Source organism: Hypanus sabinus, chromosome 28 (genome assembly GCF_030144855.1).
Source record: "Hypanus sabinus isolate sHypSab1 chromosome 28, sHypSab1.hap1, whole genome shotgun sequence".
Taxonomy (NCBI): domain Eukaryota; kingdom Metazoa; phylum Chordata; class Chondrichthyes; order Myliobatiformes; family Dasyatidae; genus Hypanus; species Hypanus sabinus.
Window position 1 is genome coordinate 8,746,132 of NC_082733.1, and position 24,615 is coordinate 8,770,746.

At 42.7% G+C, this 24,615-nt stretch overlaps 1 protein-coding gene across 2 annotated transcripts in view; it reads right to left on the bottom strand.

The window, feature by feature from the left end:
• The window catches only part of myo1ea (myosin IEa), a 376,197-nt gene extending 352,999 nt beyond the window's left edge, over window positions 1-23,198 (bottom strand). The window contains exon 1 of one of the 2 annotated variants that reach the window (XM_059952573.1): window positions 22,279-23,198. In XM_059952573.1, the coding sequence (XP_059808556.1) occupies window positions 22,279-22,281 (3 nt within the window). In that variant the 5' untranslated portion in view covers window positions 22,282-23,198. The remainder of the gene's footprint in view (window positions 1-22,278) is intronic. The other variant, XM_059952572.1, reaches the window with a different exon arrangement.
• Window positions 23,199-24,615: the final 1,417 nt, after the last annotated feature.

Genomic DNA, 24,615 nt, shown 5'->3' on the forward strand with positions numbered 1-24,615 from the left:
ACTTCTCCAGAACTTTCTTTTAACACTGTGCATGAAGGTGTTCAGCAGTGATGCTTATGAACAGGTTTCTACACCAACCCAGTTTCAAGTTTGCCTCATCTTACCTATATATTGCCATTATTTTGATCTGCTTCCTGTACCTCCTGGCTGTGAGGACTTCTTTCAGCACCCTTAGTCTTTGTTTGAAGGGTAATTATTCTCCTGTAACTGGAGGGCAGCCACCTTGATCACAGACAGGAGTTAAGGAGCAACAATAATTGGTGTTGACCTTGCCTCCATTAAATACCCATAAATACATGCTTTACAATGATGAAGATCACTGGCTAACTACAAAAATTGGCAATATTGTCTAAGTTTCTGTCTGTACATAGACCAATATATTCCCATACAGCTTAAGCTAATCCTATATCTTATTATTCAGGTAAATACAGCAGATTCCAGTTAATTGGGGCACATTAGGACTAGTACATTTTGGCCCAATTAACTGTAAATTATAATATACTACCATTTAACAGATTAAAAGTATGCATTTAAATTAGAACACCACCCAGACTACTACAGCACTATAAAAGTGTTGTTCCCAATAGTTATCGATGGAGGAATTTATCCAGTGTACACTGCTGTGTTCTTTTGAATGACTGTAGATAAACAGAATCAGCAAGTACCCAGTAGATAATAGACTGCCTTCATTCTATGCTGTTGATGACTCCAAATTTTCATTTTCATTGTAACATTCAAGATGATTGAAGATATCTTCAAATTCTCCATAGTTCCTAACTTGTATTGAAATAGTTCCATTTTCATTCCCAGATGTTTCTAGCATCTCCAAGCCTGAATGAGTGAAACCTGCAGTGAGCAGAACAGTTCAATCACCCATCAAGAAGGCCTTAAAACTCTCTGCTTCTTTCTTGACAGAAGACCCAATAAGTTCTCCTCCACCACCACCGTACTCCGTCTGGCAGAACTGAACCTCATCCTCAACAATTTCTCCTTTAGCTCCTCCCACCTTCTCCAATTTAAGTCACTTGCATGGGCCCCAGCTGTGGCTGCCTTTTTGCTGGCTACGTGAAATAGTCTATGTTCCAAGCCTTCCCTGACAATGCTCCCCAACGGTTCGGTGCTATATTGACAACTGTGTGGTGCTGCTTCAACATCCACACTGAACTCATCAATTTTCCCTCCAACTTCTACCCTGCCCTTGGTCCACTTCTGTCACCTCCCTACCCTTTCTTGATCTCTCTATCTCCAACTCTGGAGACAAACTGTCTACTGTCATCTTTTATAAACCTACAAATCCCCATGGCTATCCTGACTATACCTTTTCCCAACCTTAAGACAACAAGCTCATAAGATACAGGAGCATAATTAGGTCGTTTGGCTACTTCATGATGGCTGATCCATTTCCCTCTCAACTCTGCCCTCCTGCCTTCTCCCCGTAACATTTTATACTCCGACTAATCAAGAACCTATCAACTCAGACTTAAATATACGCAAAGACTTGGCCTCCACAGCCACTGGTGGTAACGAATTCCACAGATTTACCATACTCTAATTAAAGAAATTCCTTCTCATATCCATTCTAAACGGATATTCCTCTATTCCGAGGCTGTGCCCTCTGATCCTATACTCATCGGTCAGAGGAAACATCCTCCCAACATCTACTCTACCTAGGCCTTTCCACATTGATAGGTTTCAATGAGATTCCCCCTCATTATTCTAAATTCTAGTGAGTACAGCAACAGAGTCTTTAATCACTCCTCATACTATAACCCTTCCATTCCCGGAATCATTCCATCTCCAATGTCAGCACATCTTTCTTAAATAAAGGGCCCAAAACTCCTCACAGTAGTCCAAGACCTCAGCAGTACCTTTAAAGCCTCAACATTACACCCTTAATTTTATGTTCTATTCCTCTCAAAATGAGTGCTAACATTGCAGTTGCCTTCCTTACCATCAACTCAACCTGCAAATTAACCTCCAGGGTTAATCCTGCACAAGGTCTCCCAAGTCCCTTAGGCCACAGATTTGTGAATTTTCTCTCCATTTAGAAAACAGTCTACATCTTTATTCCTTCTAACAAAGTGCGTGACCATACACATCCCAACACTGTATTCCATCTCCCACTTCTTTGCCCATTCTCATAATGTCTAAGTCCTCCTACTTCCTCAACATTACCTGCCCTTCCACTTCTCTTCGTATCATCTGCAGGCTTGGCCATAAATCCATCATACATTTACATTGACATACAATGTAAAAAGTGGTCCCAACACTGACCCTGCTGCACACCACTAGTCACTGGCAGCCAATCAGAAAAGGCTCCCTTCATTTTGTCTCCTGCCAGTTAGGCAATGCCCCATCCATGCTAGTATCTTTCCTGTAATACCAAGGGCTCACATGTTGTTAAGCAGCCTCATGTGCGGCATCTTGTCAAAGTGCTTCTGAAAATCCAAATACACAACATGCACTGATTCTCCTTTGTCCAACCTGCTTTTTATTTCCACAAAGAATTCCAACAGATCTGTCAGGCAAGATTTTCCTTTAAGGAAACCATGCTGACTGGCTTATTTTATCATGTGCCTGCAAGTACCCCAAAACCTTATCCTTAACAATCAACTCCAACATCTTCCCAGCCAAGGTCAGGATAATTGGCCTAGAATTTCCTTTCTTCTGAATCCTTCTCTTCTGGAAGAGTGGAGTGACATTTGTAATTTTTCAGTCTTACAGAATAACAAATTCTAGCATAGATTCTTGAAAGACACGTCTTTCAGAACTCTGGGTGTAGTCCATCTGGTCCAGGTGACTTATCTACCTTCAGACCTCTTAGTTTTCCAAGTACCATCTCCCTGGGAATAGCAATTGCACTCACTTCTGCATCCTGAGGACTCTTGAACATCCAGCACAATGCTAGTGTCTTCCACAGTGAAGAACGATGCAAAATGCTTATTCAGGTCAACTGCCATTTCCATGCCCCCCATTACAACTATTTCAGTGTCATTTTTCAGCAGACCAATATCTATTCTCACCTCCCTTTTGCTCTTTATGCATCTAAAAAAAACTTCTGGTATCCTCTTTGATATTATTGGCTAGTTTACCTTCATATTTCATCTTTTCCCACCCCCTATGGGTGTTTTAGTAGCCTTCTGTTGGTTTTTTAACATTTTCCAATAGTTCCCACCAATTTATGCCCCATTTGATGTCCTCTCTTTTGCTTCTATCTGGGCTTTGACTTCCCTTTTCAACCATGGTTGTACGATCCTGTCTTTAGAAAGCTTCTTCTTTGGGATACAGTGTTTTCTAAATTGCTCCCAGACAATCCAGCCCTTGATGCTCTCCTAGTGTCCCCTTCGAAACAACTTTGACCAGCAGCTCTCTCATGCCTATGTAATTCTTTCACTGCACTGTAATACTGATACACTTGACTTCAGCTTGTCCCTCTCAAATTGCAGGGTGAATTCTATCATATCATGATCACTGCCTCCTAAGCGTTCCTCTACCTTAAGCACCCTAATTAAATCCAGTTTAGTACACAAAACCCAATCCAGAATAGCTGATCCCCTAGTGGGCTCAACCACAATTTGTTCTACAAATTCTCCCTCTCTTGGGATCCAGCACCAACCCGATTTTCTTCATCTTCCTGCATATAGAAATCCCCCATGACAATCGTTGCATTGGCCTTTTGACATGCCTTTTCTATCTCCCGCTGTAATTAGTAACCCACATCCTGACCACTGTTCGGAGGCCTGTATATAACTCCCATTAAGGTCTCCTTACATTTGCAGTTTCTTAATTCACCCACAAGGATCGTACATCTTCCGGCCATACATGATCTCTTTCTAAGGATTTGAACTCATATTTTTTTTTAACCAATGGAGCCATGCCACCTCCTCTGCCTACTTGCCTATCCTACTGATACAACGTGTATCCTTGGAATTGAGCTCTCAACTTCGATCTTCTTTCAGTCATGACTCAGTGATGCCCACGTCATACCTGCCAATCTCTAACTATGCTACAAGATCATCTAACTTAATCCATCTTACATGTGCATCCAAATAGAACTTCAGTCCTGTATTTGTCACCCTTGTACATGGCAGCCCATCCCACTGACTGCAATTTTGCCCTACCATCTGCCAGTCCTTCCTGACAGTCTCACTATACACTTCATCTACTTGTAAACCAACAGCCCTATCACTCCAGTGTCCAGACCTCCTGCCAAATTAGTTTAAACTCTCCCCAAAAGCTCTAGCAAATCTGTCTGCAAGGATATTAGTCTCCCTCGGGTTCAGGTGTAATCCATCCCTTTTGTACAGGTCATACCTCCCCCAAAAGAGGTCCCAAAGATCCAGATATCTGGAACTCTGCCCCCGGACCAGTTCCTCAGCCTGTCTCCTGTAAAGCCGCTATTCCCTTTTCTCAGTTCCTTTGTCTCTGCTGCATCCGTTCCCAGGATGAGAATTTCTTTTCCAGGACATCAGGGATGTTCTCCATCTTCAAAGGTTCCCTTCCTCCACCACTGATGCTGCTCTCACCCGCATCTCCTGGACCTCCACGCTCACCCCATCTTTCCTTCTACCTTAACAGGGACAGAGGGAACTCTTAGCTTTACCTACCATCCCAACAGCCTCTGCATCTAACAGATCATTCTCCGCCACTTCAAAAGGACCCTACCACCAAATACATCTTTACTCTTGCCCCCATTCTCCACTTTCCACAGGGATCAGTCGCTCCATGATTCCCCTGTCCATTCGTCCCTCCCCACTGATCTCCCTCCTGACTCATATCCCTGCAAACAAGAAGAAATGGCCCCAAGAAGTCCTTTCAGGTGTAGCAACATTTCACTTGCCAATCTGCTGGAGTCTTCTATTGTATCGGATGCTCCCGATGCGGTCTCCTCTACATTGGTGAGACCTGACGTACAGTAAATCGGGGGACAGCTTTGCTGAGTACCTCCGCTACATCCACCTAAAGCGGAATTTCCCGTTGGCCAAATATTTTAATTCCTATTCCCATTCCCGATCCAATGTGTCAGCCCAGTCTCCTCTCCTGTCAGGATGGAGTCACTCTCAGGATGGAGCAGCAGTACGCAATCTTGCAGGCAGGCTCCAACCTGGTGGCATGAACATAAAATTCTCCTTCCTGTAATTTTTTTTCCTCTTTCCCTCCCTCCTTTTCCCCCTCTCCCTTCCCTCTTTTTTTCCCCTATTCCCCATTCTAGTGTCTTACCTCTTCCCCTCAGCTGCCCATCACCCCCACCAGTGCCCCTTCTCACACGAGATTCCTTCTTCTCCAGCCCTTTATCTTTTCCACCCACCTGGCTTCACCCATCACCCGCTAGCTAATCCTCATTCCCCCTCCCCCCACCTTTTTATGTTGGTGTCTCTTTCCTTTCCAGTCCTGTTGAACAGTCTCGGCCCGAAATGTCAACTGTTTATTCATTTTCATAACTGCCTGACCTGCTGAGTTCCTCCAGCATTTTGTGTGTCCTGCCCTGGATTTTCAGCATCTGCAGAATCTCTTCTATTTACAGTTCTGAATCGTCTTACAGCTGATTTCTCACTAACATTCAGTAACAAGAATCACTGCTTTCTGAACTCAAACACACACAACTGACGCTATTTAAAACCCATTTGCTCTAAGCACGATGTAGTGTCTTACAGCTACACAATTGGAAACTATTCAGCAATAGCCTCCTGCCCCAACTAACTGGCATAGTGTTCCATATGAGCAAAGAGAATACCGGCTATTTTATCATTTAGTTTTTGTTCTTCAGGTGTTGCCCCAAATTAGCAGATTCCCCATTTAGCTGATGACTTAGCAGATTAGCAGATTAGCAGATTCCCCATTTAGCAGGAATCCACTGTACAGTCGACCCTCCTTATCCGCGGGGGATTGGTTCCAGGACCCCCCACGGATACCAAAAAACACGGATGTTCAAGTCCCTTATGCAACCTGTCTTAATCCGGTGGACTTTAGGAGCCAGTGGAACCCCAGACCTTATTTAACCTATTCAGTGCGGTGGACTTTAGGACCTGGCGCAGTTCTGAATCCACAGTGTTTCTGTTCACAAAAATAATCACGATCACGATTGAAAATAAAGTGGAAGTAATAATGCGATTGGAAAGAGGTGAAACGCCATCTTGCATTGGAAAAGCGTTAGGCTACAGTTGATCAACGATTGGAACAATTTTAATGGAGCATGTGAAAGGCCCTGCCCCGATGAAAGCTACAATTATTACTAAGCAACGCAGTGGTATAATTATTGAAATACATACGTTTCTTAAGTGTTTTATATGCATAGAAAGGTAAAATATATACTATATACTAAGACAAACGTTTGACTAACTGACACTAAATAATACGGGATGTACCTGTTCCGACCTCAAATCCGACTTAAAGACAGACTCAGGAATGGAACTCATTCATAACCTGGGGACTGCCTACACTTTTAAATCATCTCTAGATTACTTATAATACCTAATACAATGTAAATGCTATGTAAATAGTTGTTATACTGTATTGTTTAGGGAATAATGACAAGAAAAAATAGTCTGTATATGCTCAAACAACGAGTGTTGGAGAGAGAACTTCTGGGTTTTCCCGATCCATGGTTGGTTGAATCCGTGCATGTGGAACCCGCGGATAAGGAGGGCTAACTGTACATTATTAGTACATGACTACTAATCAAAAGTAATTAATTGGATGTGAAACACTATGGGTGTATAGAAGGTTACATTTCTACAATAATGCCAGGCAGTGAGTGATCTGTGCAGTCACTGAACTAGATACATCCCTCTTTTAAAGAATTCTACATTGGGAATAAAGGAGTAAAGGTCAATTTACTTTCTTATATCTTTCAATATTCTCAGAGCTCTTAGTTGCCTTTGACTAGAAAGACTACATCCACTGACAACGCAGCATAACCTCAGCGTTGTACCGGAATGCCAGAATCTTAATATGGAAACTCCTTCATCTTCCTTCACATTTCTTTGTGCAATTAAGCTTTCTATTTTGAAAACATTTTTGCTAGAGGCTTCAGACAAAATAACATCAGCAGCTCTTCCGACTAGTTATTAGAACATCATTTATATGACCACAAAAAATACACTTGCAATAATCTCAGTTAGGTTGTTACTAAATCAGGGAGATACATACTTTGAATTTTTGGGAAAATATATGGGAAGGAGCATCTTAATTATAATTTACATGGAGTGGTTAATCTCTGCAGCATGATCAACAAACTTCAACCCCTCACAGATAGAGTCTGGTGGAGATTAAGCAATCAGCACTTTGCAATATGTCATGAATTTCATTAAACCTTCTGTTCTCAAAGTAATGATTAAGATTTAATTTTCATGGTGTGAAATGTAGTAAGTGGCAAACTAAACTCACAACTTTCAGAGTAAATGAAAGGGTTGCAACATGAATAATGCTGGCTGACAACCCTTCTGCTCTGCATCTAATGCACATTCTGCCTAAGGTGGCACCAGAGGGAGATTTCTTCAAGCTCATCTGCAAAACAGCTTAAATTCCTCGTTTTAGTGTCTTTTTTTAACCCCTTTTCAAGGTGGATGAGGTTCTGTCGGAGTCCGTGAGCTGCATGCAGCTGCACTCAAACCGCAGTTCCAACAACGGTGGGTCCCATCGGCAGAGCTTACCAACCAGCCCTTTTCAATATCTCTAGGAGCGGCTTGGAAGATAGTTGCCTCAGGACACAGCCAGGCACGGCCCTGTGGACTCGATTCCTTGCCAGTGTCGGCAGCTGAGGCATTGCATTAAGACAGCGGGTACAGCTGTCGAGGCCATTGCACTTGGATGATATCTCTCTCTCTCTCTCTCTCTCTCTTTCACTGTGTGTTTTGCCGCTGATTCTCGAGTTTGAGAAACTCGGAATAAAAAGCAACAGTGCAGACTGACATCGAAACAGCGAGTTTTTGTTGGTCTTCCCTCGTTATGGAAGGACTGACATCTCTATGTCCCTTGATAGTGAGAGAGAGAGAGAGAGAGATCCAACAATGATTTTAGTTGGACTGCAGATCATGTCTCTTTATGGGCTTTGCTATTGCTGGCTTGGTGGGTGACGATGCTTCGTGCTGGAGCAGGTGGGGGGGGAGAGGGTTAATCTTTTGCTGCTGTTTGTGCATGGGGGGGAAGTGGGCTTTGTGGTGCTAATGTTCTTTCTGTCATTCACTCTGAGGTTTTCTTCTGTTTTGGGGATGTCTGTGAAGAGTAAGAATTTCAGGTTGTATACTGTTTACTTTCACTGATATTAAACGGAACCATTGAAATGTGCATCTAGTAAACAGGGGCAAAAATTGTTTCAAAACTGGTGACATAATGAGATATTTCCATTTCTCATACATGTTGCATCATTTACCCAGAATAACTGATTATTCTGCATAGTCAGTTCTATCATGAGTACTAGCCTCCAGAGTAGACAAGACATCTCAGGAATCATTAAGGATCCCCAGCACCCAGGACATGCCCTTTTCTCACTGTTCCCATCAGGTAGGAGGTACAGAAGCCTGAAGGCACACACTCAGCGATTCAGGAACAGCTTCTTCCCCTCTGCCATCCAATTTCTAAATGGACATTGAACCCATGAACTCGACCTCACTACTTTTTTTATTTCTGTTATTTTTTTCCTCGATATTTATCTACCAGGTGCTGCTGCCATAAACAAATTTCATGATATGCTGCTCATATTAAATTTGATTCTGATTCCATGATCTTATTGAATGGTGGGGCAAGCTTGATGGGCCGGATGGCCTACTCCTGCTCCTATTTCTTATGTAAAATTTATAAATCATAATTAAAATGACATCACACAATCTACAGCAATGTGATAACAACCAGTTATCAATTTCTGCTTCATTGGTTGAGAAGTAAACAGTGGTCAAATCTAGGAGGAGGAAAAGGGAAGTGGAATGACAGCATGGGTAAGTACCTTCTAATCATCGGAAAGTTCACCCAAGGAGGCAAGAGTAACATAACGGAGTATCTAAAAGTACAGCACACCAGCTTCTCTATCTCCTTCTCACATCTAAAATCAGGCAGGAGGTACAGAAGCCTGAAATCCCACACCACCAGGCTCCACAACAGCTACTTCCCTTCAACCACCCAGCACAACCGTAATCTCTACAGTGTTATTGAGAATGGACTTTGTTTTTCTTTCTGTTTAACTGTGTTATTTCTTGTAAAATTGAGTTCATGTTTTAAAGTTTTCCTGTGACTACTGTTTATATGATGTCTGTGATGCAACAGTAAGTTTTTAAACTGCACCCGTCCATTGACAGTAAATTAGACTTTGACTTTGATATTGTTTGTCTGTCAAGATCTTTTGACTGAATCACTGAAAGGAAGCCCTTATCCATTTTTATTCAAGGGCTAATCCAGAAGAGACAATAATATTACTATTATAACTCCTGCCTCTGCAAGGACCTGGACTCACTGCAATTTCCTATCACCACAACAGGTCAATGGCAGATGCAACCTCAATGGCTCTTCACATGGCTTTAGACCACCTGGACAACACAAACACCTACGTCAGGATGCTGTTCGTCGACTACAGCTCAGCATTTAATACCATCATTCTCACAAACCCATTGAGAAGTTACCGAACCTGGGCCTCCGTACCTCCCTCTGCATATGGATCCTTGACTTTCTAACCAGAAGACCACAATCTGTGTGGGTTGATGATAATATCTCCTCCTCACTGACAATCAACACTGGTGCACCTCAGGGATGTGTGCCTAGCCCACTGCCCTACTCTCTCTCTATCCATGACTGTGGGACTAAGCATAGCTCAAATACTATCTATAAATTTTATGATGATACAACCATTGTTGGTCGAATCTCAGTTTATGAGGAGAGGGCATACAAGAGCGAATTATGCCAACTAGTGGAGTGGTGTCACAGCAACAACCTGGCATTCAACGTCAGTAAGACAAAAGAGCTGGTTGTGAATTTCAGGATTAGACAAAGGAACACACACCAATCCTCACAGAGGGATCAGAAGTGGAGAGAGTGAGCAGTTTCAAGTTCCTTTAGTCTTAAGTTTTGAGTAGCTAACCTGGTCCCAACATATCGATGCAGTTATAAAGAAGACAAGACAGCGACTATACTTCATTAGGAGTTTGAAGAGATTTGTTAGGTCAACAAATACCCTCAAAAACTTCTATAGTTGTACCATGAAGAGCATTCTGACAGGCTGTATCACTGTTTGGTATGGGGGGGGGGGGGGGGGCTACTGCACAGGACTGGAGGAAGCTGCAGAGGGGTTGTAAATTTAATCAGCTCCATCTTGCATACCAGCCTACAAAGTACCTAGGATATCTTAAAGGAGCGGTGTCTTAGAAAGGCAGCATCCATTATTAAGGATCTCCAGCAACCAGGGCATGCCCTTTTCTCACTGTCACCATCAGATAGGAGGCACACACTCAGAAAATCAGGAACAGCTTCTTACCCTCTGCCATCTGATTTTTAAAATGGACATTGAACTCTTGAACACTACCTCAGTTTTTAAAAAAATATATTACTTCTGTTTTTTGCATGATTTTTAATCTATTCAGTATACATATGCTGTAATTGATTTAATTATTTACTATTTTTTTCTTCTAGATTATGTATTGCATTGAACTGCTGCTGCTAAGTTAACAAATTTCACAACACATGCCGGTGATAATAAACCTGATTCTGATTCTAATTACAACTAAAATAATAATATAGTAATTGGAATCATACAAGACAATATGCTCAGTCACACACATAGAATATAGATGGTATGTCCATTTGAAGACAGCTCACAGTTCCATGGCCCCTGAAGAGAGGCAGTGTGTAAAGTGTGGGATGGGCTAAGAGATGAGGGGTTTTCAGCTCTGCAAAGCTCACTGCTGTGAAATTCCCCACTTCCAAACTCTGACCCATCAAATGGCATTAATCCTGACTTTTATATTCTTGACTTTTTGTTTGTTAAAAGCAAAATGATTTGGCTATATTGTATTAAAACAATCCTGCACATTTAAAAAGGTCCACAAATATAAGCACAGAACTAACTGACCTTCCACACTCAGGTTGGAGGAACAACACCTTATATTCTGTCAGGGTAGTCCTCCCACCTGATCATCGATTTCTCGAACTTCCAGTAAAGCCTCCCCCACCTCCATTCCCCATCCCCCTTTCCCTCTCTCATCTTATCTCCTCGCCTCCCTCTGATGCTCCTCCCCTTTTTCTTACTCCCATGGCCTTCTGTCCTCTCCGATGAGATTTACCCTCCTCCAGCTCTCTCACCGATCAACTTCCCAGCTCTTCACTTCACTCCCTCCCGGTTTCACATATCACCTTGTGTCTCTCCCTCTCCCTAACCCCATCAGCTAATTCTGACTCCTGATCTTATTATCTCTCGTCCTGCTAAAGGGTTCCAGCCAGAAATGTCGACTGTACTTTGTTCCATAGATGCTGCCTCGTCTGCTGAGTTCCTCCAGCATTTTCCGTGTATTATGTGGCATTCCAGCATCTACAGATTTTTTCTTGTTTGTGTTTCCACGTTGCTCATACAATTTCTACTTTATGATGATTAACAGCTATGTTAGACACCAGGAACAAACATTTTAGAAGATCAACTATATTACGAACTGCAGTGCAAGTGTAAGTGTAATTTAGTATTGATGCTACAGCAGCTCGGTAAATCCAGATCGAATTTGGATTCAGTGCCTGGCCTTGAATTTGGCTAAAGGGAAGTCTCACTCAAAGTTAATTTAGGATTTAAAACCCAATTTATACTCCACTAGCTAACAGTGGATGAAATGCAAGCCCTGTAGCATGACCATAGCTCAAACCCAGCCGGCCAGGAAGGACCAGGGAGTTGAGAACCAGAGGGGTGGGGAAGATAGAGGCCAAACCTCTGGAGTCCTCAAACACAGGATCATAAAATGCGTACAAGAAGGAGTTGGATACAGTTCTTGGGCCAGAGGGATTAAGGAATATGGAGAGAAACCTCAAACAGGGCGTAGAATTTGGATGATAGGTCACAAGTGGTGGACCAGACTTTGTCAAACAGTCCTGCTCCTCTTCCTATTCTCTCTGTTTTTGTGTTCCTGCTCAGGTACAATTCACCACAGCCAGAGAGAAAAAGAATCACTGGCCAGCTTAACATCTCAATTCTTAACACTTATGAACATGACATCTGAAAATTGATGAATAGGAATTAATCCCACGACTTCAATCAATATATAATTGATGTACATTCCATTTAGCATTAATGACCATTGTTTTGTCATATACACATGGCACTACTGAGTTTTTAAAGAAAAAAAATGCATTTTCTATGATACTAACAATTCTCACTATTCTCAGCTTCACAATAAAATCAGGACCCTCTTGCACTACAGAATATCCAATAAATCACTTACCTGATTTACAAACGTTTGTAACTCAGTGGAAAACTCTCCAAACTATGAGAAAGAGGCAATAACGAATTTATTGATCTATCTATACACAATTATTCTTACATTATATTAACGCTATTCAGCATTTCTAAGTAATTTTCTTTCCTCTGGCTAAAGCCAATGGGATATCGATGCCAACTTTAACAGAGTACATACACATTTGTAATTTTATCTGAACAGCATGGATCAGTCAATACCAGGGTTGATTATGATACACTTTTTATCATGACTGATCTGTCCTACTTTCCAAATTAAACTGATGGGTAGAGAGGATAAATTATATGGAACAAATGCGAAATACCTTTATCTGGATGCTAACCAAGCACCCACCTTGAACATTTTGCTTCATGGCTGGTTCCTTGTGGTTCAAGAAGATTTGTTCCACTTCACTGCTAAGGAGTTGAGGATACCTATGCATTAATTATTTTAGCAGAGAATGTTTGTTGTGAACTAGCCACCACATGGTCTTATGCTGAGTGGGACTCTATCCATCTCTGACAGTTGGTATCCCTTTCACCTTGGAGTCAAATGGTCACGGGTTCAAGCCTCACTCCAGAGTCCTGAGTATGAAAATCTAAGCTGACCCTCCAAGATAGTTTTGAGAGAGCACTAATGATCCCCTTTTCAGGGCCAGTCATTGAATGTTAAAAGATTCGCTCTGCCAAATAGCTATGAACACCCCTCAACACTATTTGGAAGAAGAACAAAGATTATTGTTTCTTTTATCCTGGAGTCTTAAAACAACACTTGCACAACAGTTTATCTGATCTTCATCATAATGCCATTGTGAATGGCTGCTGAATCAGATTTATTATCTCAACATGAAATTACTATAAATCACAAAAATAAACAACTGAAGGGAAGAAAGGTGGTGCTCATGTTCATAGGCTGGTCAGAAATCTGATGGTGGGAGATGGGGGGGGGGGGGGTGGAAATGAAGCTGCTTTTGAATCATTCAGTGTGTGTCTCCAGATGTCCAGGATCCTCTGTGGGATGTCCTGAATAGAATATGGAATGAAAGATACAAATGCAAGTCTTTCATTCCATATTTTGTCAAAATTCTCCTTTAGATGAACATGTGATACACGGTTCCTACAGGGATTTTAAAAAGATGCTATTCAAACAGATCTCTGCAATGTTCATTATTTTTCTTTAAAAATAGTATTGAAATTGGGTATAATTCAAGCAAACTATCACACAAATGGTAACAGGTATTGAGTGTATATTTTATAAATATGCTCTTAACAATTCTTGGAAACACTCTTGAACATTACACAAGGGAAAACAATGGTTTTTAAACAGTTCAGTAAAAATACCCGAAGTGTAATCACTGAAGAAATCATAGAGCGCAGTTTAAGCAGGGGCAGGAACCAAAACAGGCAATACTAGGATGAGCAATTCTAACACATGGATGTGCCCACCAGTGACTACACACAAATAGGTTTTACATAGATCAGTGTTCTGCTTTAATGACTGTGTAAATGTCTGTATCAAATTGTGGCATTCAATGATTTAGTTATACTTAGAACATAAAATATAAACTAGAAGACCATCCCTTTGCTCGTGTCTGCTTTGCCATTCAACATGATCATGGTGGATCTTTTTGTATAGATCCACTGTCCTGTACTGGCCATACAGTTGGCCCTCCTTCTCCGCGGGGGATTGGCTCTGGGACCCCCTGCGGATACCAAAAAACACTAATGCTCAATTCGGTGGACTTTAGGACCCGGTGGAGCTCAGGACCCGCTACCAGCAGTGTTTCTGTTCTGGAAAACGATCACGATTGAAAATAAAGTGGAAATAATAAAGCGATCGGAAAGAGGTGAAACACCATTGGTCATTGGAAAAGCATTAGGCTACAGTTGGTCAACGATCGGAACAATTTTAAAGGGTGTGAGAATAATGGAGCATGTGAAGGCCCTACCCTGATGAAAGCTACAATTATTACTAAGCAGCGCAGTGGTTTAATTATTGAAATACATACGTTTCTTAAGTGTTTTATATGCATAGAAAGGTAAAATATATTCTATATACTAAGATAAACATTTGACTAACTGACGCTAAATAATACCGTTGTACCTGTTCCGACTTAAGAGTTCCCGTTTTTTTTCAATTCCCGATCCGCGGTAACTATGCACATCCTCCCGTATACTTTAAATCATCTCTAGATTACTTATAATACCTAATACATTGTAAATGCTATGTTGTTATACTGTATTGTTTAGGGAATAATGGCAAGAAAAAAAGTCTGTACATGCTCAAACAACAAGTGCTGGAGAGAGAACTGCTGGGTTTTCCCGATCCGCGGTTGGTTGAATCCATGAGTGTGGAACCCGCGGATAAGGAGGGCCAACTGTATTTTCATTGACTTACTCAGTGTACAAGAACCCACCTTCCTCAAAAACAGCACAAAGTATTGAAAACAGCTTATTGAACTACCCTAAAGCACACACTGCTAATAAAGCAAGGCCAAATGTATGACCCATTCCAATAAACAACCAAAATGATTAGAGCACCAGAGGGAACGTGAACAAGAAATGCAGAAATAATTTATAAGAAGCCAACTACTGCTCAGTTCTTGGTGATGAAACATAGCCTGCAACATCGGGTATTGTTTTCAGGCACAGCCTAAACCAAGCAAAAATTACAAAAGGCAACCACTGTGAGACCAAAGTGTGTGCTTTTTGTGGAAGTCCCTTCCTGATGTGAAAAAGATGTTGTTATCCCAACAGGTGGTGAAAGATCGATGACTGATTCTACTGTGTTTGTTTTTTGGACAGCAATGGGACATCAATTTGGTAACATTTTCAATATTGGTGTCTAATACAGAATAAAAAACACATGGGTCTTAACCTGAAATGAAGTTCATGGTTATCAACTTGGCCTTGCAGGGAATTCTTTTCTCAAAGGACCAGAAGGCTGTGAGTACATAGTGTTTCAGCTAAATATTCAGGATAACATTTGGGTGTAGCACTGGTTCAAAGATGCTTTGCTAAAGTCTGGTTTCTGAGCTTAGATGTAAACTCTTTTTAACTATCGTAAGAATATTTACTAAGCTCCGACCCACTAATTGAAGAAGCACAGAGATCTTTCCTTGTGTTTAAGCCACTTTTCCTCCTTCATCTAAAAAGGAATCAAACGTGTGGGTGGATCATTCACTTCAAAACCATTCTGGGGTGAAGATGCTGGTGAAGAATGACTCTTTTCAATGCCATGTGTAACCACTAAAAGGCAAAGCACTACAATGCAAATATTAGTTTTCTTCAGTAAGACTGATAAAGCAAGTGAAAATGTATAGAAAATAATTAACGGACCAAGCTTCCTTTTATGTCTCCGAGGAATCTTCCAAAATGCTTCAAAAATAGTTATTACTTGAACAACATTGACATTATTGTAAGATCTCTCTACTTCAATATTTCAGGAATGTCTTGTGGCTGCATAAGGCTCTACACAAATTCAACATTTGCTTACATTGGGGAATGCAGCAACCTTTATGAGAATCTGTCTTTGGCATCCGCGAGCCCTAATGTAAATCTTTAAATCTGTTTTCAAAACTAAGCCAAGTTCATCAAGAACTTTTTAATCTAAACCCGGGGTTCCCAACCTTTCTTATGCCATGGACCAACACCGTTAAGGAGTCCATGGACCCCAGGTCTAAACCATTGCAAACCATTTAAAGTGAAATAGCAAAGTTGGATGTTACATATTTATTATTACACTTTTACTTTGAGCAAGTTTGTGGGGGCAAAACAATATACACATTTTGACAGAATCCAGAAAGTCATTACATTGCATAGAGTAAAATAAAGAGTTCTTGGGGGCAAAGAAGAAGGCGCCAGAAATAAGATGCTGTTCCTTAAACAGTCTTGATTAATAATCCACTTCAGCCATGAAAATTAAACCTCTGCACAAAACTGATAATAAATAGATTGCATGTAATTGAGATTTAGCTTTCATTACCATTGGTTTAAAATAAATCCTCTGAGATGGCTGGATCAGATCTCCAAGAATACAGATTCATTTAACTTTTTTTTAAGAAAATGAAGATTGATGAATTTATTTACTTTGATTAAGGATGGCATCCGTTCTTTGCAGAGTATAATTCCGCAGCTAGTGGGTGCCCTGCAGCACAGCATCGACATATTACTTGCAAGCTCTGCGAACATAGGAGCAGACCTGGCATCTGTTGACACAACAAACAAACTCAATCCTGTCCTTTCCGAATGCCCGTACTGTTTGGAATTCCAGCATAAGTGAGTCACTACATGCCCGTCCAGATCAAACACCACCCAGCTGCACTTTGCCTAAAATGTAACCCTGATCAACATAGCGCTCGCTGGCTGAGGAAGGTAAAGCAACTGAGATCTTGCAAGGCTTCGCCATTCACTGACTACTCACATCGTACTTATTAGGGAGCTCCTTTATCTCCATTTTTAAGCAGCAGGTTTTCTCCATTTAATGGGCATGCCCCTGGAGCAGGCAATGGACAGGCTACTCCTCCTGATTCACGAGTGACCTAGTTGTCTATCTGAATATTGAGTATAGGAGTTGGGATGTAATGTTAAAATTGTACAAGGCATTGGGGAGGCCAAATTTGGAGTATTGTGTACAGTTCTGGTCACAGAGTTATAGGAAAGATGTCAACAAAATAGAGAGAATACAGAGGAGATTTACTAGAATGTTACCTGGGTTTCAGCACCTAAGTTGAAAGATTGAACAAGTTAGGTCTTTATTCTTTGGAGTGTAGAAGGTTGAGGGGGGACTTGATAGAGGTATTTAAAATTATGAGGGGGATAGATAGAATTGACGTAGATAGGCTTTTTCCATTGAGAGTAGGGGAGATTCAAACAAGAGGACATGAGTTGAGAGTTAAGGGGCAAAAGTTTAGGGGTAACACGAGGCAGGACTTCTTTACTCAGAGAGTGGTAGCTGTGTGGAACGAGCCTCCAGTAGAAGTGGTAGCGGCAGGTTCGATTTTGTAATTAAAAAAAAAATTGGACAGGTATATGGACAGGAAAGGGGTGGAGGGTTATGGGCTGAGTGCAGGTAGGTGGGACTAGGTGAGGGTAAGCGTTTGGTACGGACTAGAAGGGCCGAGATGGCCTGTTTCCGTGCTGTAATTGTTATATGGTTATAATTTGGAACTTCTGGCTGGCCCCTGCAGAGATTCTTTCCTCTCCCTCCCCAAGGTGTTTTACAAATGCTGACCACTTGAATTCACTGTTAACATCAGAATCAGGTTTAATATCACTGGCATATGTCGTGAAATTTGTTGTTTTTGTGGCAGCAGTACATTGCAATACATAATAATAGAGAACAACTGAATTACTGTTAGTATATATATAAAAAAATTTAAATTAAATAAGTATTGCAAAAGTAAAAATAAAAAGTAGTGAAGTAGTGTTCTTGGGTTCAATGTCCATTCAGGAATCGGAAGGAAGAGGGAAAGAAGCTGTTTCTCAGTCATTGTGTGTGTGTGTGTGTGTGTGTGTGTGTGTGTGTGTGTGTGTGTGTGTCTGTGAGTCAGTGTGTGTGTGTGTGTGTGTGTGTGTGTGTGTGTGTGTGTGTGTGTGTGTCTGTGAGTCAGTGTGTGTGTGTGTGTGTGTCTTTAGCCTCATGTATCTTCTTCCTGATGGTATCAGTGAGAAGAGGACATGTTCTGAGTGATGGGAGTCCTTACTGATTGATGCCATCTTTTTGAGGCATCACTCCAGGACACTAAAGAGGCTAGTGCCTATGATGGAGCTGACTGTCTACAACTCTCTGCAGCTTATTTTCATTCTGTGCAGTAGCAACTCCCCTCCCATACTAGATTATGATACAGCCAATTAGAATGCCAGTCAGGAACCGACTGCACCCAGAGGTACAATTGCACGTTCATGCACACCTATTCATTCGCACATCATGGTGGACCACTTAACCTTTCCATCATTGACTTCCACCTAAAACACTTCTGAACAATATTCTACTGTAGCAAATCACGATGCCACATGTGCTGGCACACTTACAGAAACAACAAATGCACAGGCTTCCATTTTAAGTTCAGCTAACATGTACTCCAAGATGACATTTTAGTTAACCATTGACTGCTGCTCTTGTATGTCAAAGCAGAACTTTTGGATCTCAGTGCACAGAGCAAGTATTTCAGAATTACATTAAATCTGGAACTTAAATAACTACTATTAACTAAAGTTGAACAGTTCTGTAGGAAATGGAAATGAACTGAACTGAGATGCTGAGCATCCAAGAAATCAACTGACTTACTTCTGCATATGAACTACATGAAATCTGCAGCACAGACTTTGATGAGTGATTAAATTTACACTCCCTCCACATGTGCCTCCTCTCATTTTATCAGCAAGTCTTTATGATAATCGAACCTTCCCAAAAGATAAAACATAATAAGGTAAGACATAATAAGATGATTTTATGGTAACAAACTGCAAAATTCCAGCGACGTGCAGTTGCAGCAAGAATTAGAAAGGCAAGTTGTACGTTGTCTCTTATAGCAAGAGGATTTGAGTACCGAAGCAAAGACACCTTACTGCAGTTTGAGAGCGCTTCGAAGAAACTTAATCCGAAGTGGTCTCCTTAACTAAAAAAAGAATTCATTTGCCATGGAGCAGGGGTTCCCAACCTTTTTAGTGCCACGGACCCCTACCATTAAACAAGGAGGCGTGGAGCCCAGGTAGGGAATCCTTGCTATAGATGAAGCTTTGGATCATGTCCTTTTGGAAGCCCATACAGTTTGGAAATCCAGCATAGGTCACTATGCTCCATCTGCATAATATTGCACAGCATGATTGGCTCACGTCCGTCAGGAACAAGAACCACCCAAGCTGCACCTGGTCGAGATGTAATGCATTAGAATCCTTCCAGGGAGCTGGTTTGTCTTATGAGGACAGATCCAGTAGTCCAAACCAGTATTCTCTACAGATTAGTAGAATTGACTTCAGGTGGGCACGGAGCGACCACTCCCCGCTGAACATCGACAGCTCCTTGGTAGAGATCGTAAACAGCACCAAATTTCTTGGTGTTCACCTGACAGAGAATCTCACCTGGTCCCTCAACACCATCTCCATAGCCAAGAAAGCCCAGTAGCGTCTCTACTTTCTGCGAAGGCTGAGGAAAGCCCATCTCCCCCCGCGCCCCCCCCCATCCTCATCACATTCTACAGGGGTTGCATTGAGAGCATCCTGAGCAGCTGCATCACTGCCTGGTTCAGAAATTGCACCATCTCGGATCGCAAGACCCTGCAGCGGATAGTGAGGTCAGCTGAGATTATCGTCGGGGTCTCTCTTCCCACCATCATGGACATTTACACTACACGCTGCATCCACAAAGCAAACAGCATTATGAAGGACCCCATGCACCCCTCATACAATCTCTTCTCCCTCCTGCCGTCTGGGAAAAGGCTCCGAAGCATTTGGGCTCTCACGACCAGACTATGTAACAGTTTCTTCCCCCAAGCTATCAGACTCCTCAATACCCAAAGCCTGGACTGACACCTTACCCTACTGTCCTGTTTATTATTTATTGTAATGCCTGCACTGTTTTGTGCACTTTATGCAGTCCAGTGTAGGTCTGTAGTCTAGTGTAGTCTCTGTGTTGTTGTTTTTTTACGTAGTTCAGTCTAGTTTTTGTACTGTGTCATGTAACACCATGATCCTGAAAAAACATTGTCTCATTTTTACTATGCACTGTACCAGCAGTTATGGTCGAAACGACAATAAAAGTTGTCTTGACTTGACTTGAATAAGAGGTGAAACTTACAAAATTGTTAGGAGACTCCACAGAACGGATGCAGGGAACCCAAGGGACCCAAGGGAAACAAGAGCCTGGGGAGGTTATTTAAAACTGAATGAGGAGGTGCTGGGGAGTAGGTACAGAGGAGGTGTCAGGGGTAAGGTTTTTTATGCAGAGTGATGAGTGTGTGGAATGGGCTGCCGGCAACTGTGGTGGAGGCAGATACAACAGGGTCTTTTAAGAGACTTTTGGATAGGTACATGGAGCTTAGAAAAACAGAGGGCTCTGGGTAACCCCGGTAATTTCTCATGCTCAGCACAGCTTTGTGGGCTGAAGGGACTGTATTGTGCTGTAGGTTTTCCATGTTTCTAACAGCTTTCTCTACTAAGCAGGGATGTAGGAACTCAATCAATAAGCTCACTCAAGGCAGGTAAGTCTGGACATTAAAGGAATTGGAAATAGTGCAGCAAAATGGAGCTGAAGGAGAATCCTGATGAATAGCAGGACAGGCTTGAAAGATGAGATGCCTACTCATGTTCCCATTTCTCATGTTGTTTACTTTTCCAATTAACAGGTTTACTTTCTTATTAACACTGCAGTAACATGATAAAAAAAACTTTGTGGATCTGCATTGGATACAAAAATAACTTATGCCCTGTTGATGCATATTAGTAACCATGCATTTTCTTAAATATTTTCATTAGTTACACATAATAGGTATTTGCATGTTATCCATGCAAATACACCATTGATATATATGCAATGATGACGGGTGTTTCTCCACAGGCAGATGTACTGAACATAACTAGTGAACATTTAAGACAATCCACAGATTGGTGCTTGTAGAAACAGTCAACAGTATTCTGCCGTTCTCTCAGATGGCAAACAATGAGAGACCGGCAGAAGCAATGAGCATCAGGGCCGGTTTACCCAGCAAACCAATATTACTGGTTAACAGATGATCACGTAAACGAGGATTTAAACTCTACAGTCAAAACTGTATTCCATGAAAATCTAACATATATATCGTTTCTTCAATCAATCATTGGTCCCATCCATTTTCAAATCAAAAAAGCTAAGTATATTTCCTGTTCAAGGACACTTTATTACTCTCAAGCATACCCTACTAATCGGAAACAATTCACTATGAACTGGAATTGTGTCGCTGTAATAAACACCCTTTACGACACACAGGCTGCGCACGCATGGTCTAACTAACACAATCGTTACGAAAACTTTTCTTGGCCGATGGGAATTTCGATACTGGGTATGACATTTGAAAACAAAGTTATGTATCGTCATTTTTTTTTTAAATGCAGGTGCTGGAAATCAGAATGTAAACAAAATGCTCAACAAGTGAAGCAAAATGCCGGAGATTGAAATCTGAGGTCGATCATCTTACATCGCGATTCTTTCATTTTCCGATCTAGTCAAAAGGTATTTCAGCCCACCAAATCTGAGCCGATCAAGCACCACTTCACACCCCCCCCCCCATTCTATCACCCACTTATAAACAAGGGGCAATTTACAGGGGGTGAATTCACCTCCGAACCCATACATCTTCGGGAGCAGAGTATTTCCAACATCTTCTGCTTCTGTACATGTCTATTTTTCAGCGTACAGAGTACATTGCAAATAATCGTTTGGCATTTCAGTCTGTTTGGCCCCAAAGCAGAGAAGAATGTAAACATAAATGTACTAAATAAAGCGAAACGCCGGGGTGGAAATAAAAAGATGTAGAGGCTCTTCAGAAACCCTGATCAGTCAACAAAATAAACATCACTAAACGAGGCCAAAAGGATGTACGGAACTCAAGGCTTTGTTTTACTTTATATTATGTGAGTGGATTGTTAGGACAACCAGTCTCTTATCCGCCGAGAGCCGGCCGACTCGGTGTCCCGGGCTTCCGGGAAGGAGCGGAGCAGGGGGCGCACTCGCCGCTCGCCAGTGAATCGCAGCGCATTCTTGCTCCAGGTTCCCAGTAATCTTTTTGTTCCGAGTAACTCCACCCCGGGCACTGCACTCCGTGACGCTGCTCTGGAAACTCACCCAATCGACTACTGACGCCAGTGTTTTATGTTTTAAGACTTACCATGTCATCTGCTGTTTACCTATGTCCAGAGGAGAGCGATACTGTTCGGGACCGTGTCAGATGCTGTGTGTTTCTTCAGTGTCTGGGAGAGAGCGCGGAACCCCGTCCACAGCTGAAACTTGCATTGAGGGCATCAGTAGGGTGGATGAGAGCCCATGTTTCGAGTGGGGAGCACGGCGCTCAGTGTGAGGCTTCTGCTGAACCAGTGCTCCCGGATCCGGGGCTTCTCGGCTGCGGGATCGTTTTGAATGGTTCTCTGAGCGAGTGCCAATCAGTCCATAAATGGAGAAAAGTGGTTTGGCGCCGCAGCCAATGGGGTTGCCAGCGAGCTCGTCACACCATTGGGAATGCGGAGAGGGAAGGCGCTGGAGGAGGGGCCGGGTAAATCCAGCCTTGCCCCCTGTGCCGTGCCATTCAAAACAACCACCACCCCCGGCAACTTAATGGACCGCAGGCCGGGGCGCAGAATTGTTTATTCACGTCAGTAGTAACGTTTAGTTTGGAAATATGAATAGTTGTACTGTAATTAGAAGCTGCGGTTTAGGAGGAACACGTTCAACTGCCACCATTTGATTCAGATTAAGGTTTATTATCGCTGACATGTGTCGTGAAATTTGCCCACCAGTGCCAGTGCCAGTGCCAGTGCCAGTGCCGTGCACATTTGGTATCGCCAAGATCTTGCATCGCTCAGGGAAACACACCAACAAGTTTTATATGATCTCTTTTGCTACATTGAGAGTTTGAAATCACGGTGCCAAAGAGGATAAAGGCAGGGACTCTTGCAATATTTAAGAAGCATCTGGACAAGAGAAAGAATCTGCAAATGCTGGAAAGCCACACAACGCGCTGGAGGAACACAGCAGACCAGGCAGCATCTGTGGGAGAAAAAAGTACAATTGATGTTCCAGGCCGAGACTCTTCAGCGGGATTGGAATAAAAAGATTAGAGTTAAAGGGGAGGGGAGGGAGAAAGAACAGCTGATAGGAGAAACCGGAAAGGGGGCGGGGTTGAAGTACAGAGCTGGGAAGTTGATTGGTTAAAGAGATACAGGGCTGGGAAGGGGGGAATCTGATAGGAGAGGACAGAAGGCCATGGAAGAAAGGGAAGGGGGAGGAGCCCCAGAGGGAGGTGGTGGGCAGGCCAGGAGATAAAGGTGAGAGAGAGATGGGGACAGGCAAAGGGAGGTGCCCATTACCAGAAGTTCCAGAAATTGGTGTTCATGCCATCAGGTTGGAGGCTACCCAGACGGAATATAGATGTGTTTCCTCCTACCTGAGTGTGGCCTCATTGGGGCAGTAGAGGAGCCTGAGTGTGGCTCGCACTCTATCCTCCCGCCACCCTAGGGCTCCTCTTGTCCTCACCTACCAGCCCACCAGCCTCCATGTCCAGCACCTAATTCTCCACAACCTCCGGCATCTCAAATGGGACCCACCCCTTCTGCAGACTCCCTTGTCCATTCGTCCCTCCCTCCTGGCACTTATCCTTGCAAGTGGAACAAGTGCTACATCTGCTCCCTCACTACCATCCAGTGGCCCAAACAATCCTGCCAGGTGAGGTGACACTTCACCTGTGAGTCCGTTGGGGTGTGTCCGGTGCTCCTGTATATCAGTGAGACCCAGCGTAGATTGGGAGACCGTTTTCCTGGGCACCTAGTCCGCCAGAAAAACCAGGATCTCCCAGTAGCCACCCATTTTAATTCCACTTCCTATTCCCATTCTGATATGCCTCTCCATGGCCTCTACTGTCACGTTGAGGGCATGCTCAGGTTGGAGAAGCAACACCTTATATTCCATCTGGGTAGCTTCCAACCTGATGGCATGAACATCGATTTCTCAAACTTCCAGTAATGCCCCCTTCACCATCCCCTTTTCCCTCTCTCACCTCATCTTCTTGCCCTCCCATCGCCTCCTTCTGGTGCTGCTTCCCCTTTTCTTTCTTCCATGGCCGTCTATTCTCTCCTGACAGACTCCCCCCTCTCCAGCCCTGTATCTCTTTTATCAATCGACTTCCCATCTCTTTACTTCACCCCTCCTACCGGTTTCACCTATCACCTGTGTTTTCCCCTCCCCTCCATCCCCCCCCACCTTTTAACCCCACTCCTCGTCTTTTTTCTCCAGTCCTGCTGAAGGGTCTCAGCCCAAGAAATTGACTGTTTGTTCATTTCCACAGATGCTGCCTGGCCTGCTGAGTACCTCCAGCATTTTCGGTGTATTGCTTGGACAAGCACTAGACTAGCTGAGGCACAGCCAGCTAGGCACCGAGTGCTGGTAGATGGGTCCCTGATATTCGCCTGGATATTGGACCAAAGAGCCTGCTTTTGTGCTCTAAGACTCTGTG